The following is a 15,972-nucleotide window of genomic DNA, read 5'->3' on the forward strand; positions in this document are numbered from 1 at the left end:
AGAGAGACAGAGCGCCGCCAGGCCATTCCGCGAGGTGGTCACGCGTCGACAGTCTTAGCTCGACGCACGTCTCCCGCAAAAGCAATAACAATTTGGGCGGCGCGCGCTTCGCGGAACGCCTGCGCCGAAAAGCTCCGCGTCGAGGGGTATTGACGTCACCGCCGCCGGAGTCTCCCCGGCCCTGGCGGACGACCTGAAAATGAAATTGCGCTAATGAAGGACTTCCGAGGCCACGGCTGTGGAACCTTCTTCATTCCGCCGGAAATACGACTATTTTTCGGACGACAAGCCTCGGCAATACTCCGCGTCCGCGGGTCGCGGCGTGGCGACACGGCGATACCCCTGGCCGGCGCGCGGCGCGCGGGGTATCTGCGGTGCAGGCGCAGCCGGGCCGCGGGGAAGTTCACCGCCGAGACATTTTGTGTGTCGGCTTCGGCGGCTTCGGCCCCTGGCGTGTCCTGTCCGGTCCTGTCCGGCTGAAATGGATGGCACGGCCCGGCGCACCGTCGGCCAGCCCAGCCCTCTTCGCTTCGCTGCCCCGGGGACTCGGGTCGACTTTTGGGGGCTTCGGCGACTCAGCCAGCGCAGAGGCAGGCAGCACCGCTGCAAAGTAATTTGTTGCGTTTGGTCGCACTGCCAGGCCACCTGTAGCGAGCGGCCCTTCCTCGCCGTCCTGGCCGTCCTGGTCGATCGGGGGCGTCCCCCCGCCTGCTCGGCCTGCAGGAGCCGGCCGCCAAGACACGGCCCGGCTGGACTCGGGCGCGGCGCTGCTCGGCTCGGCTCTGTCCGGGGCAGTGGCAGGCAGCACGCCACTGGCGGGGCCACTGGCGGGGCGGGCCGCCTTACCGTGCCGCCTCGCCTCGCCGCCGCGACCGGCACAACAGTTGGCTCTGGCGCGCGGCAGCGGCACGTCGCGGAACACGCAGCTCGCAACGCACCGCCGCGCCCCACCGCGCTTCCCGCCAAAACGCTGTCACGCCGAGGGTGACGCCGCGTGACACGCAGTCACGCGCAGTGACGCGACGGGACGCGCAGTGACAAGCAGTGACACAGTGACACGGACCGCGCCGGGGAATGACCGCCGGCCCCTCTGAGTGGCGGACACGTCGCCGAGCGCTATAGTACGTGTCTTGTCGTCGGTGACGGTGCGTCACTTCGAGACCGTCGTGACGCAGATCCCCGTGTGGGGCTGCGGTTGCCGGCAGTTGCCCGCCAGCGGTGTCCATCCGACACTCGCGGTGTGCAATCGTGGGTGCTTCCCAGACATCCCGGTCCCCGTCACGGCGTCGCGGCCACCGCGAGGCCAGTCGTGACGAGTAGGCGGCGGCCTCCTCCAGGCCCGTGGCCAGGCCGGCCAGCCCCCACACCTGCGCCGCACCACGCACGGCGAGCCCAAAGGCTCTCCAACAACACGGCGCGTGCCCCGGATAATATTTTGCCAAGCCCTCGCCGCGGTCGGCGGTGCTGCCGGTGCTCGCACTGCCTGCTGTGCGCCTGCCGGCCGGGACGCTAATCTAGAAGGCGTTTTGCGCCGCGGTGCGCCCGCACTGTGCGCCTGTATCTCTGGAGCCGCATCGCGCTGGAAGAGGGAACCGCACAGCTGGGTGGCTCCGAACGGCGTCTCACTCCATCTCACTCGCACTTGTGGGGCGTCCCGCAGGAGGGTGCGAGGGTTTGGAACCAGCCCGCAAGGCCTGCGGGATAACACGCCGAGCCCCCACACTGGATAAAGGGCGCCCCGTGGGACCGGGCGCGCAGGTGGCATGTCGCCCCGCGTCGCCCCGTCCCGGGGCGGCGGGCTCCGCCGTGGCTTCGCGCTGCGCGTTCCTCCCAAACAGTTTATCAGCGCGTTGCGTTTCCGTGCGGCGGCCAAGGAGGTCCTTGGGGGCCACCGCGGTCACCGCCACCATCGCACGCCGAATCTAGAGGCGGGGACAGCGTGCCTGGCGCGCGGGCCTGTCGCCACCCGCGGCCCTGCGCCTAGCTCGCGTGCGGTCCGCTGCTCGCCAGCAGAAGGTCACACCCTCGACGCTCCGCCCCGAAGACCTCCCCGACCAACGGGGGTTAACTAGCGTGGGGCAGTGTTGCGGTCTCGAGGCCGTCTCTGCCTCAGCCGGGCTCAGCTTGTGGGGTGCAGTGGCAGATAATGGCACGGTGTGGTCGCCGGCGTGTCGCGACACTGGAAAAAAAACGCCGTCGAAAATTCAAATTGTCAAAAACAAAGAAAGCAGAGATTAAAATGCCCTTCAGTTGTGTTCAATTTGTGTTTCAATACGGGCGCACAACAGCCCACGTCAACAATATTTCCCTTTGAACCCTTTCGCTTTGTGGTTGCTTGCTTGTTTGATACACGGCAAAAATTCTGTCCCCTCACACGAATCAGTCGACTCTTTTTAGCACATGATATTTTTTTCTCTCTTTCTGGCCTTGTCGAGTTTATCCACCTGTCGAGGGCAATGATGAGCTCTCATCCGCACCGGGGACCTCGCGCGACTGGTCAGAATGCGGGGCTTGGCTCAAAGCGTGCGTGCCCTCCAGCCCCACCTCGCCCCGCCCCGCCCCGCCCCGCCCCGGCCTGGCAAAGCTTCATCAACAGCACGTCCACCGCTCTGTGCCCAAGAACGACTTTGTAGGTCCCATCCCAGCCTGCCGCCCGCTTTACATTTTCATATTGATTTTATCGGTCCGCGCTCCAACTGCAAAGCCCGACGCATCCCTCACGCACCCGCCGTCCCACTCCACTGTCAGGGACTTTCGAAAGTCATTTATCAGGGGCGGGGAATCGATGGGAAAAAGCGTGGAGTTGGAATGTGGAAAAGTGTTCCTTTGGCCACAGAATGCGGGCGACCTCGACATGCAAAGAAATGAACAGAACTTTTTCTGCAGTGTAGGGCAGCGCGTTCGAAAGATAACGTTGAAGAAAAAGTCGGGACGGAAATTTAGTTAAGGTTTGTTGAAGGATTGTCTTGGGATTCCTTTGGCCTTATGCTGCCTTGGTCGGCGGCCTCCTCGCGCGTATGGCTGCCAAATCAGAGGAGGGACCGAAGGGCAGGGGCGGGGTGGCCTGGCGTGCCGAGGGTGGGGTGGGGCGGGGCGGGGCGGGGCGGGCGGAGGGCGTGGTGAGGGTGGGGCGGGCTGCCACCTTACCTGATGCTAATCGGCCGAGGCTCAATTATCGTCAGTTAAAAGGGGGTTTGCCAGAGGAAAAACAACGAGGCTGCGTGCGAACCGCCCTCCCCGTGTCCTTGTGGTGTAGGCCCGTCCGCCTGTCCATCCGTCCATCCGCCCGTCTTGGCAGTGTCTTGGCAGGCGCCGAGGGGGAAGGCTTTACGATTGCAGACCGTTCGATGCGGCGCGCTCATTACCGCTGGCAGTGCTTTGTCTCGCTCCGCGTTGCCCAGTGTAGGCGAAGGAAAAACAAAAACAAAAATCCACTTCTGAATCGCCTCGAGTACCCTTCTGGAAAAGCGATGCCAGGGTGCGCTGGAATGGAAGAAGAAGTGTGAGAGCGCGCTGCGTGCGTTTCGTCCTGAGCCAGTTCGGCAGGGCCTAGCGGCCTCGCGCCAGTGGAGCGCGGGGCAGGCCGCCCGCCCCACTGCCCTACTCAACGGGACTGCCTACCGCGCCTGCTCCGGCGCGAGGCCCTGCGGGGCCTAATCCAAGCCACCGCCTCCTCGAGGCGCGCCAGGGCCCCGCCAGGGCCCCGCCGGGGCCGCTCCCCGCCCTAATCACTTTATTTCGGTGTGTCAGGGAGTGGGGCAGAGTCGGACGGGTCATGTGATTACAGAGAGGAAATAGGCCGCCAGACCCCGGGTGGAAGGATCTGCAGTTAAAACTATATGACAAAACAGGAGTTTTTCTGTTGTAAAATGTATTGTTTTAAGTGAAACAAAAATTAAAAAATAAAGAAGTTAAAAGTAACTTTTAAGAGAAAAAAAATTGTAGTTAAACTATAGTCAACTGCAGTAAAACTGCAGTTTAACTATGCAAAAACTACCAGTTATTTGGAACAACTATAGTTTCTCCCTCATTTTCGTGCTAGTTAAACTGCAGTCAAACTGCAGTTCAACCTTAGTTTCGAACAACTTAAAAGCCATTTGAAATAACTAGAAAGAGAGTAGTTGGGGTTCAGTTTCCGAAAAGAGAGTGAAAATTCAAAATAGAGCCTCAGCCCCGTTATCATATAGCCACCTTAGGTGATTTCAACCTTAGGTGTTGGTGAGTGGAGTCACCTCCTCTCGGAGTTGATCACTCGGTAAAAATATACTTCGCATCGAGGACTGATGCACTTGGAGGCACAGCGATCGGAGCCTAACCAAACTACGACCCGTAGCCGTACGCGAGAGGAAAGTTGTACTCAAAGTTATTTCCCTAATATTCCACCTATCGAGGTCAATCCTTTTGTGGTAGAGTCGTAGCATCTCAAATATTTGCCCTGCACAGAGTTTGATCCAAAAATATTCCTCTGATCGGCTGCAAGAACACTTTTAACTCGAAGACGTAAATGATGCGACACTAGCGCCACCTAGCGGATGATGCACTAAGTGTCCATTTTTGCGGTAGTCAATATGCTTTGCTCCAACTTCACTCAACGAAAGTGTTATTTAATACTACTAGCATGTAATATTATGTTTATTTTAAAAGGAAGGGTATATGAAGGACTTAACAGAATTACTTTGATTTGGATTTAATAAAAAAAAATCAAAACTAAGAATTTTTCTACATCTTTTAAACTACAAGCAATTTTAGAGTAATCCTATGTAAAGTTGTAGTCCTCTTCATGACAAACTTGCATTTTATGACCAATTTTAATTTTAAACTGTCAGTATAAAAAATGTAAGCGCAAAATATTTTGGACCTTTGCGACAAGTCTGTTTACGTAAACTTGTCGCAGACTTAAGGTTACTTTGTCTCTTTAGGGAGGCTAACTTTAAAAAAGGGGAAGCTTGCATAAATTTTTAAACAGCGAACAACTATACCATTTAAAGTAAAGCCAACTGTATTAGCTATAAACCTTAAACGTTTGCTCTTAACCTGATACTTTTTTTAAAGGGAGACGACAAAAAATTCAACGTAAACCTCAACTGCTTTAAAAGCAATGAAGCAGCCACTGTAATTTTGAGTTCCCCTTGTGGTATGTAACTTTTACTTGATACAACTAGAAGATTGCATAAGAAGTATGGAAACGTACTAGTTTTGAGACATAACTATCAACGTTAGTATGTCGATAAGAGAATATGTTTAGAATACATACTAAGTACGGAAACATACTAGATGAGAGACAGTTTTTGAATATTTATTTTCAGCAGTCGCTTTACTTCCAGAAATGGATATTAAGTAAATTGTAACTGAAACTTAAACTGAACCTCCAACTGAACTTCAAATCAACACTAAAACTACATTGTGAACTGACAGAAAACTACAATTTCAACTGCAAAGTGGAATTGTATTTAATCTTCAGTTTCTTTTTAAAACTAACTTTAGTTCGGGAACTGCAGTTTTGGTACTGTAGTTGAAACTACAGTTTAACGAAAGATCCTTCCACCCGGGACACACCTATCCCACCCGGGTGCCCGCGGGCCGCGGAGCGGATCGAGGCTCGGCACCCCTGCAGACTGACTCCGAGAGTCGTTGGCGTCGGTCTGTCTCCCCCGCTCCACACACGGAGCGCCGCCAGTGAGCGCGAGGAGAAACAGCGCGGCGGAAACGACTCTCGGAGTCGGCCTGCTGCGCGTCGTTAGCGGCGCTCGTCGGGTCGATGAAGTCCGTGCGATGGCACCGTGACTCGCACTTCTTGACGGCGAGCCGCCGCGTGAAGCGCACTGCGGGCAGTTGTTGTTGGTGGTGGTGGCGGTGCAAGTGCCGCGAACAAACTCAAAGCACCACTCCGCAGGGCCAGAGCGTTTGACAACGTTTTGAGGACACGGGACTACCAACCTGCTGGGGGCCGCGTCATGCAAACCCAGTCCGCAACGTCCAGTGCGTGTTGCAGATGCTGGCGCGTGCCGTCCGCCGCCGCCCCCTGCCGCGGCCCGCGGGGGACCTTCGGCACCGCGTCGGCCGCAGCGAGGGCCCCGACGGCCATGGCCCCGGCATGTGACGCGTGGGCGTGCGGGCCGTCCTGGAGCCATGAGGGCGCCATGAGCAGGCCATGAGTCACCGTGCCGAGGAGGAGCAGCTGTACCGCCAGTCGCGGGAGGTCCAGTTCATCCGCGCCGCCAGCGCCCGCTCGCCCACCGCGCCGCACCCCGCCACCTCGCCCGCGGGCGCCGGGCCGTCCGCGCTCCGGTCCCGGGGCTCCGTCAGCTCGGCCCCCGCCGGCGGAGGGGGCGAGGACCTCCTGCTGAGCGTGCTCCAGTACCCGGTGACCGCGTCCGCGGGCGGGGGTACGGGCTACCAGCACCGCGTCGTCACCACCCGCTCGCCCGGCGCGCCGCCGCCGTACTACCCATCGCCGGTGCCGTCACACAGGTGAGCAGAGGATGGCGGGAAACTAAGGCAGATCAAAGATGAAAAGTTTTGTGTCAAGTTTTAAGCAAGGAAAACCTAACCTAAGGTAGTGAAAAAAACTTAAGGGAGGGGGACTTTAATTCAGGTGGATTTTTTTGAAAAGGTAACATAACCTCTCTTGACCCTGAGCTTCCTCCAACCAACAGAGACTACGGCAATGGTGATGAGTGCGGGGGTTCCAATCCCCTGGCCACCCTGCCCCCCGCCTCCCTGGCCCTCGGCCACTGCTCCGACACGGACGACACGGAGGGCGGCAACAACTCGGACCCGGAGCACCCCAACAACCGCTTCTCGCTGCAAAACTTTGGCGCGGCAATGGTAAGTGTCTGGAGGCAGTTTTATCACTCTGCACGCACCAGCGAGGGGGTTTGAATTTTTTATGAACTGTCGCGGCGGTCCGTTCACGAGGCAAAACAGTTTTTGACCGGGAATAGTTTCATGCCACTTTTTTTTGCAAGTTCTCTATCGAATACATAAACAAAACTTGAAGCCGAGAAAGACCGTGAATAATGGCAACCGCATTGCCCAGTTTTCGAGCGACGTTCTTCAGTACACACGCGCACCCACACAGTCCAATTACCTTTGAGTTTCAGCCACATTTGCCAGATGAAACAACACACGACTAGCTAAGCGAAAATAATTAAAATCAATCATCAAATGAAAGTGAAAAATAATGATCCGTCGTCCGTCATAAAATTCCGGGGGGCGCCGTGCGCGCATTGCGGCTGTTTTAAAAGCCAGACGGCGACCCCGCGGCCCTGTGGGAAATTATCCTGGATGGCGCGGCGGCGATGGGGCGGGCAGATGGACGGACGGACAGACAGACAGACAGACAGACAGACAGACAGACAGACAGACAGACAGACAGACAGACAGACAGACAGACAGACAGACAGACGGACGGACGGACGGATGGAAAGACAGCCGGGAGGGTTCGGTCGGTGGCTCCGTTAATTTCTTCCGCACAATCGCCCCCTGTTCATTTCGATTGTCTCGTTCCTGTGCGAGGGAGAGGGAGGGAGGTGCCGGGGCGCCGCCAGCCGTCGTGATGGAGGGTGGCCCCCTGCCCCCGGCCTGCCCGCGCCCCCTGACCTACTCACGGTCGGAACACCAGCCACGGGGAATGCCCGCCATTACTTTGGGTACATCCAGAACAAAGGCGAGGATGAGAGTCGAGGCCCGCGCCTGGCCGGGCCGGGCCGGGCCCGCCGCGACGAGGCGGCAACGCAGACGCGAGAATCGATAGCCGGAAAAAAAGCCAGGGCCCTTGTGAGTTTCGCGCCTGCGAAGGCGAAGGCAGGCCGTCCCGTTGAGCATCCGTGTGCAGCGCGTTGCCTACACGCAGGCGTTCCGCGCCTGCGGAGGTGAAGGCAGGCCGTCCCGTTGAACATCCGTGTGCGCAGGGTTGCCTACCCCGCTGTCTGCAGGCGTTCTACGTCCCCGGCCTGCTGGGCTGCCGCGTCCGGCGCGTTGCCTACCACATGCCTGGCAGGCGTCCTCTGAAACGGACGGGCTGTGCTTCCAGCAGCGACGCGGCGTGCTTGCCGTGTTTTCGCGCACGGTTTTCATCCACTGCGCGCCGAATCAGCCTCCTTGTTGCCTCGATCTCTCTCTCCTTCTTTCTTTCTTTCCTTTCTTTTATTCGCGATACTGTTTTTATTCTCGTCTGCGAATGAGTCTAGCCACCACCGCCAAGGAGGGTGAGCTGCTCTTTCGCTGGTCTCTGCCGCACTCTGCCTTGCCTGGTGTTCGCCGGGGCAGCGTTTTCAATGCGCGGATGGACGTGGCGGGGCGGGGCGGGGGGCGGGGCGGGGCGGGGCGGGGGGGGGGGGTCGCCCGTCTGTTTCAGACGGTTTGCTCTAATTCGCTGGGCAGGCAAAAGCTCTGGCGGCATTTGGCATTTTGCGAGCAAATCTGATAAAAAGCCTCCATGGCGCCTCCATGGCGCCTCGCACCCCGGCAGCGGCCCGCCCCGCCGTCCGATTCCGCCTCTCTCTCTGCCTCCCTTCCGCCCTCACAACGCCCCGCGGGCGCGAGAGAGACAGGGCCTGCCACGCCTCAAATAATCAGCGGCTCAAAGCTGTGCTGCCAAGGCGGCCATCATCTGATAAGCAGGCCGGCCGGCTAGGCGGCAGCGCTCAATCAATGTTCCGGTGGCGCTTTGGCCGCGCTTTGGCAGTGGCGTGGTGGGGCGGCGGCCCCAGCCGTCGGCGAGCCCGGCAAGCCCCCCGGGCCTCGGCCACTTGGCTGCCGAGCGACTGTCAATGCGGGGAATCCGGAGGACTTGCACGCAGCCTCCGCGGCTCCACGCACGCCCATTCACGGCAGGCCCTTGGCGGCCAGCCACCGCCTCGTCTCTTTGGTCACGAGTGCCGCTGGGACCCGCGGACTGCACCGAGCCCCCCACTACGGCAGGGAATCGACTTCGCGGCCCCTCGACCGTGGTCGCACTGCCACTCCTTTACCAGGAATCGGACACTATTTCGACCGCACAAACCCGCCGCCTTCCTGACAGCCACCGTGATTCCCTCCAAAGGGGCCCGACGGGGCTGGGCGCGGCCTTCAAGTAATGAGGCGAGAAGTTGAGGAAAACGCGCGCACCGGCGATGCCAACAAGCGATAGTGCGGGAGGCGCGGGGCGAGGCGCGGGGCGTGCGTCGGTGCCACACTCCTTCCCCGAAGGCTCCTCCGACTCCGAGAGGCCCTCTCGACGAACGGCATTATTTTTCTTCGCCGCGGGACGTCCGGCAAGTCAGATCCGAAGGGCCGAGGGGCGCGGCCCGGCGTGGCCGAACCCGCGACCCTTTCCCTCACCCTTCAGGCGCCCTTAGGCCTCCCGGTACCAGGCCTGGCTTGCTTCCAGACCGTCCAGACCCGCTTCCTAGCCACTGCACCATTGTCTCCGCCGGCGTCATCACCTGCACGTCGTCGTCAAGGTCCCCGCCGTGACTTGGCGGCCAACCGCGTCCCGCCCGCCAGCTTGTCTGCCCCAGACCTCGGTGAGGCCTTCGGTCACCTCCTCGAAGTGGATTCCAACCCCTGGAGAGCGGCCGTGAGGCCGGCGCAGCTCTGCACGGCCGCTGCCGCTCACCGCCTGTTTTGTATTGACCGGAGGCACCACACTGCGCGGCTCTGCGCGGCTCTGCGCGGCACTGCGCCGGGCTACCTCGCGGTTCACGCTCCGCGCTCTGTGACGGCCCCCGCCCCTCTTCCAGCCCTTCCGGCAGACGGTCCCCTGTCGCCTATCACTCACCCCTCGCTGCCCACCGGCCGGGCCCTCGGCCGGGCCTGGCTGGTGCCCTTAGTGCCCCGTGGACTGGCCGTGCCGTAGGCTGGCCGTGGGCCTTACACACAAGCCCTGGCGCGCCCCGCCGAGCCCCGCCGAGCCCTGCAGGGCCCATTATCAGGAAATCACCCTCCACGCGCCGTTTTCCGGTCGACCGCACACCTTCACACACACGCACGCACACACACACACACGCACACACGCACACACATATACATACGCGCCGCGAAATTGACACACCTGCAGCGTCACACGGACAGCCCCAGCCCGCTGGCCCCCTTCGCCTCTCTCTCTCTCTCTCTCTCTCACCCACACACGTGCGCACACTGGCACGCACGGGGCGTTGGTGCGCGCGCGCTGAGTGCCTCTTTCCGAGAACTCGATGCGTGAGTCACTGAGGGGTGCGGCTCGGCAGGCAACGGTGCGTCCCCGTCCCGCCTTTTTTTCACACCCCCGAAAGGAAACATGAAAAATAAGGGATTTAAGGAATGGGGGAAAATCTCGTAGCGTGCTCGGAAAGAAAGGATGGAATATGAAACGGAGAGAGAGAGAGGAGGAAGGCAAATAACTAAATAGGTTCGCCCTGCAGCCGCCACGCGCACATTCGCAGCTTTCGACGTGCAAGACTCCGAGTGAGAGACTGTGTGTGTGAGCTTTGTTCTTCCCTTCGGATTGTCACCAAACGGTGGAGAGCAGAATGGAAAAATAATTTTAAAAACACGAATAAAAGTCGTGGGGTGGCGGTTTCTGTGATTCCTGCAAAGCGTGCAATCGGGGTCTCCGGGGGGAACAGCTTCCCATATTCATTGTACAAAATTTGACCACGTTCCACATTTAGGAGGCAAAAACGCCTGTAGGGAGGCAACATGTTTGGCAAAAAGGCCAGAAACCTTGCACACTCTTCCACATTCACACAATCAGTGTACACAAACTTTTACAGTGGGTCACCCCTCGCGGTTCTCGGTACGTCTCTCCCGCTTTTCACCGCAAGCTACCGACGCTCTCCTTCTTAAAAGTGTTCGCAGAGGGGCGAGCTCGTTAACTCCGCATCCTTCGGGGCGGATCGGCGCTCGGAAGTAAAGAGACAAGGCGGCGGGGTTTTGTTGTCGTGTTGTCGCCGCGCTGCCACGCTCCTTGCAGCACTGAGCCCTTCCCGCTTTTCCTCTTACCTTCCCGCCGCACAGTGGGCCAGAAGACCGGCGGAGGCGGCCAAAACTCCAAACGCGTTTTGAGCTCCAGAGTCGCTATACAGGACTCGAATCGAACGTGTGACCCCACCAATGGATTGCTCTCCGAACGACGAATCCATTGGTGGGGTCACACGTTCGGCTCGAGGCCTGTTTAGCGACTCTGGAGCTCAAAACGCGTCTAGAGTTTTGGCCACCTCCACCGGTCTTCTGGCCCACTGTGCGCCGCTCCTCTGCCCTCGCCAGGCTCTTTCAATTATCACGGGGACCACTTTCATAATGCCGCCGTCGCGGCAGCGCGGCAAAAAAACAAAACAAACGAGGCGAAGAAGACGGACGAGAGATAGGGGGTGGGGATGCCGTGCTCGGCGCCGCTACACTCGTGAACGATGTCATGCGGCATGTCGTGCGGGGCGGAGCGACGCAACAAGGTGCAAGCGGCTCCACGCAACTCGCATCCATTTTGCATCGCCGTTCTTTTACTCGTCCGAAGTACTCTTACGTCAATAAATTCACAAAAAATTAAACACAGTTAATTTTATTTTTAATGGACAAACGGCTTATTTGGTTTTTAAAATGTTCTTTTTTAGAGTGCTCCAAACGCTCGGCGTCGCTGGACGGCGATTTCCCGTCCCGACCGCCATAGTTTCCACGGTGCGGCGTTGGTACCACTGCGGGCCGCAAGCTTTATCGCACGGTTAAACCCGCCGAGCGCGTTACACCGTTAAACCGGGAATTCGTCGATTTTACGGTTCGCGCCGCCCCCGCCGCCCCCCGCCGCCGTCCCGTCGTCGTCTAGGTACACTGTCTGGCGGCCTCGCGCTTCGCGAATCGCACCACACTACTGAGCTAGGAAGCGGGTCGCCGCTGCGGGCTGCGCCGGACACTGCGGCGTAAGTCGGCCTGCAGTGCAGTGGACAGGCACGTGTTTGAAAATCATTCGAGGCTGCTCGGTCGATGTGTCTGCACGGCCAGGGTCGCCCGCCAAGGGCCGTAAAAATAAAAACAACAACAAAAACTTGGCTGTCGTTTCTACCGAAAGGTCACTTTCTGTGACCGGGTGCTTTTGCGAAGGTTACCCGCAATGTGGAAGTGACCAGAAAAACGAAATCCAACATGAAGCTTAACGTGCAGACGTTGTTTGCGTTGCAGCTTCGCACGATCCGCAATGTGCGATCCTCGTCGCCACGCTTCGGGGAGCCGCACAACCCTCACCAATACCCCCACCACCATCACCACCACCACCGGCACGCCACGCCCGGCGGCAGGCGGCGCAGGGACTCGCGGGCCGCGTACCGCCGGGCCAACTCCCGGGAAGAGGACGCCTGCTCCGACATCCTGGGCGAGGACGAGGACGACCCGCTGGACTCCACGGTCCTGGACGTCGGCGACGCGCCCCGCGACGCGGAGGCCGAGGCGGACGGCCTGGACGGCCTGGGCGACCGGCACCGCGGCTCCGTCCACTCCGCGCCCGGCACCACCGGCTGCGGTGAGTTGAACCAGTCGAACCTGTGCCACGTGACACAAATTTTTAAATTTCTGTCTCTTTTCCACAGTTTTCCTGTTAGAAAAATTATGTTTTAAGACTTTTAGCTTCCCACAACTTTGCGAAACTATAAATGCCTTCTTTTGCTAATGAGACGCTTGTTAAAAATAAATAGAAAGTATTTAAAAAGATTCTGTTTGGAAAATTTTGATTTAAAATTATACAAATCAACATCGCAGCGCGTGGCAGTCCGTTCCCGCGCCACGCCTGTGCCCGGCACTGCCTACCTCGCGCTTCACAGGCGCCTTGCCCCCCATTACCAAATTATGACCCCGCCTTTAAAAAAGGTGAAATACGGAGACGGTGGCGGCGAGGAGCAATTAAGTTAATCACAATCAATTATGGGCCTCGCAGTGCGGTGCGGCGCGGTGCGGCGCCGTCGGGCTTGCGTGGGTGACGCATTGCCGAGAACAGCGGCGCACGAACTTGTCGGTTGTTCTTCAACAAATTTTCGTTTTGTAGCTAGAACCTGCAGCGCACTTTAATCCGAGACGTGAATAACTTCATAAAACATTTACCGTACCTTTAATGGGCATCGTAGGTACGTCTCGTTCTAATTTTCAGACTGGAAAAACGCAAACGCCCCGAAAGAGGCACGGGGTTTCGGGATTGCGCACTCCCCGCAGCAGGCGGCTGCAGGTCGGAGTGGTGTTGTCTCGTCGTCACAGTGGTGCCTTTTGTCCTGCAGGGGGCTCGGGCTCCGGCCGCGCCCACAAGCAGGACCAGCTGCAGCAGCCGAACCACGGGCCGGGCCCGGGGCCGGGCGGCGCGGCGGGGCAGCCGCGGCACTCCCGCAGCAAGCCGCAGGGCGTGCCGGACCCCTACTACCCCATCTACCTGCCCATCGACCAGGCCTTCAAGGCCAAGTACGTGTTCCACCACAAGCGCGGCAAGAGCTTCCAGGAGCGCGTCTACGTGTTCCTGGAGCACCCCGGCGGATGGATCTGCTTCTTCTACCACTTCTCAGTGTGAGTGACACGTTTTTTCTCTGCCTCCCTCTTCTCGCTCGCTCTACGGTAATGAGGCCGTGCGTCATCAAAGTTGGACAGCGGTGACGTCATCGGCGTGGCGACGTGGGGCGTGGGTTCACGTGGTTCGCGTGAGGAAAAAAATGGGCGATCCAGCCTGACTGCGGGGAACTCCGAGGCCCGGGTATTTCCAAAGGGCTTTGCACACTGCTTTGCATGACGGCGAGGAGGTGAAGCTGTCGTGTTCTGGGCCCTGGGGCGCAGCCCCAGCGACGTTAATCGCTTTGGGGTGTAGTGGCCGCCGCGAAGTAGTTGTTCATAGCGTCGGACACCGTGTTCATCAACGCTCTGGGCGTCCGCTGCGCTTGCTGGCTGCACTGCCGCGTGCGGGTACGTTCATTCTGCAGCGACCAAGCTCGGGCCTGGCTATTCGTCTCTCGCCGTGACGGCCTGATGGTGTGACGAGTGTTGCAACGACCCCGCTCGCGTGCACGCCGCCGGGCTGCCTCCGAACAGCGCCCTCTGTCTCTCTCGCACTCACGCGTTGTCACTGAACTGCAAGAGGTAGAAAGAGAGACGCCGCTGGCGCAGTGGAGCGACAGATTGAGAACGTGGTTGGTTCTCCTCGACGCGTGTTTGATCACGGCGGCTCTGGCACTTCATCACGACTGGGCGGTCGCCGGACGGTGTCGCCGTGGCGAGCAGCGATTGGTGCACCGGCAACCCCCTCCACTGCCCCTCCCGAGACCGCTAGGCAGGGGCTCGTCACCACAGGCACACTACCGACGCAGCCTGGTGCACTAAGTCAACAGAGCGGCGGCGGCATGCAAAAGAAAGGGACAGGGATGCCCGCTGAGGGAGTCGAGACGCCACGCGGCGCCTGTCCGCCCCTTCTTTAACTCCTCCAGCGCGACCCCCCTCCCCGACACCCGCGCCTTTTTGCAGCCTGTAATGGACGTGTGTTGTAGCGAAAATGGAACAACGACTTGGTGACAACCAAAAACAGGCCTCCGAACTGTTTCGCGCCCCGGGGGGCGTGGCGCTGGCGTGGCGCGGCGCTGCGGCTGGAAAGGGCAGGCGGGTAACGACTAGGCGTGGTGGCGGCGGCCTGGAAGGCCTGGAAGGGCTCGGCACAATTTTCGAGTATTTCCTTTTCTCTTTCGCCTTTTCTTCGCGTCTCCTCCCTCTTTTTGCTGCATTTGGGTCGAACTCCCCCTCCCCCTCCGCTCCGCTATCTCGAGCCGAGTCTCGAGCCGGCCGATGTGGCGGAGAAGTGCCGCGAATCAGGGCCAAAGTGGCCTACTGCTCCACCAAGTGGTCGGCATGCATTTTGTAGCCAAGCGTCCGCTGGCGTCGCGAGCGCGAGCGATCCCCGCCCACGGAGTGTTAACCCGTCTGGCGTTTTCCGGCCAAGAAAATGGACCTGTCAGAACGGCGCGTGTCGCCGGCGAGAAAGATGCGCCGTTCTGTTCCGGTGAATTAGTGATCGTTTGGTGGCGCCAGGCTTCGCCAGGCCCGGAGACAATGGGCTCTCTGGTCGGGTAATGTCTCGGCCGGTCTCTTGATTATCCCGATTACGCGGCGAGGCGCAGCGAGCCCATGAAAATTGTAGCGGCCAATCTGCCGGGGCATGCATTTGTAAAACGGGGTCCTCGGTCTTCGAGGCGGGCTGAGTCAAGGTCCGCCGATCTGGGGTGCGTTGGACGCACTGCCGCGCTGTGGCCGCTCCAGTGAATCACGGTGTGACCTTTAAAAGACATTCGTGGAGGTGACGCGATTTTGAATCGAAGTCTCCCAAGTAGATGTCAGATCTGGTGATGTTGTGTGATTTCGGTGACGCAAGTCAAAGCTTTGTGATTCCTGTGTGTAAGGCCGACCGCTACCCCTTGGGTTAGCGCCGCGGCGAGCGAGTTGCCAAGTTCTTGTACAGCGATGCAAGGCATTAGAGCAAGTTTGGGGGGAGGCGCTGCACGCGGGCGCAACCGGAATGGCCGAAATGAATATTGTAACGAGGACATGCACAATTCAGCGTGTTGGCGCGAATTTCCGCTGCAATTTTTGTTTGTCGCGTTCCTTCTCGGTCCCCCGAGCGACGTGCCTGGCGTCGCTGCGATGCCGCCTGCATTGCTTTTTGCCGTTTCGTCCCTCTGGCTCTGGGATCCTCTAAGAGATAGGCGAGTCTGCCTAAAATTGTCGAAAAAAAAGTCAAATGATAGAATTTTGAGTTTGTTTTTCTGTCACTTGCCTGCCCCTGACGTCCGCCCGGCGTCCCCTTGATGTCGCGTAGCCCGTCGTGCCCTTTAAGGCGATCTCGGTAATCCTTTATGTGGTCGTCTGGACCATGCCAGGCCGCGCCACGTGGCTTTCAATGCAGAGTGCGTGGCAAGCCGTGCGCGGTTTACCTTGCCAGTACCTTCAAGGGTTTTATTTTCAGATTTTTTTGGCCTTGGCGCTCGTGGCTAGTTTTCGTGACTG

General features: G+C 59.0%; 1 protein-coding gene across 1 annotated transcript in view; it reads left to right on the plus strand.

The window, feature by feature from the left end:
- The first annotated feature begins 6,095 nt into the window (after window positions 1-6,095).
- Window positions 6,096-15,972, plus strand: part of LOC117643004 (potassium voltage-gated channel subfamily KQT member 1-like) — a 55,261-nt gene continuing 45,384 nt past the window's right edge. Inside the window, exons 1-3 of the mRNA XM_034381641.1 lie at window positions 6,096-6,199; window positions 6,640-6,828; window positions 13,313-13,497. Coding sequence (XP_034237532.1) covers window positions 6,152-6,199; window positions 6,640-6,828; window positions 13,313-13,497 — 422 coding nt within the window. The 5' untranslated portion in view covers window positions 6,096-6,151. The remainder of the gene's footprint in view (window positions 6,200-6,639; window positions 6,829-13,312; window positions 13,498-15,972) is intronic.

This window comes from Thrips palmi, unplaced genomic scaffold (genome assembly GCF_012932325.1).
Source record: "Thrips palmi isolate BJ-2018 unplaced genomic scaffold, TpBJ-2018v1 HiC_scaffold_16, whole genome shotgun sequence".
Taxonomy (NCBI): domain Eukaryota; kingdom Metazoa; phylum Arthropoda; class Insecta; order Thysanoptera; family Thripidae; genus Thrips; species Thrips palmi.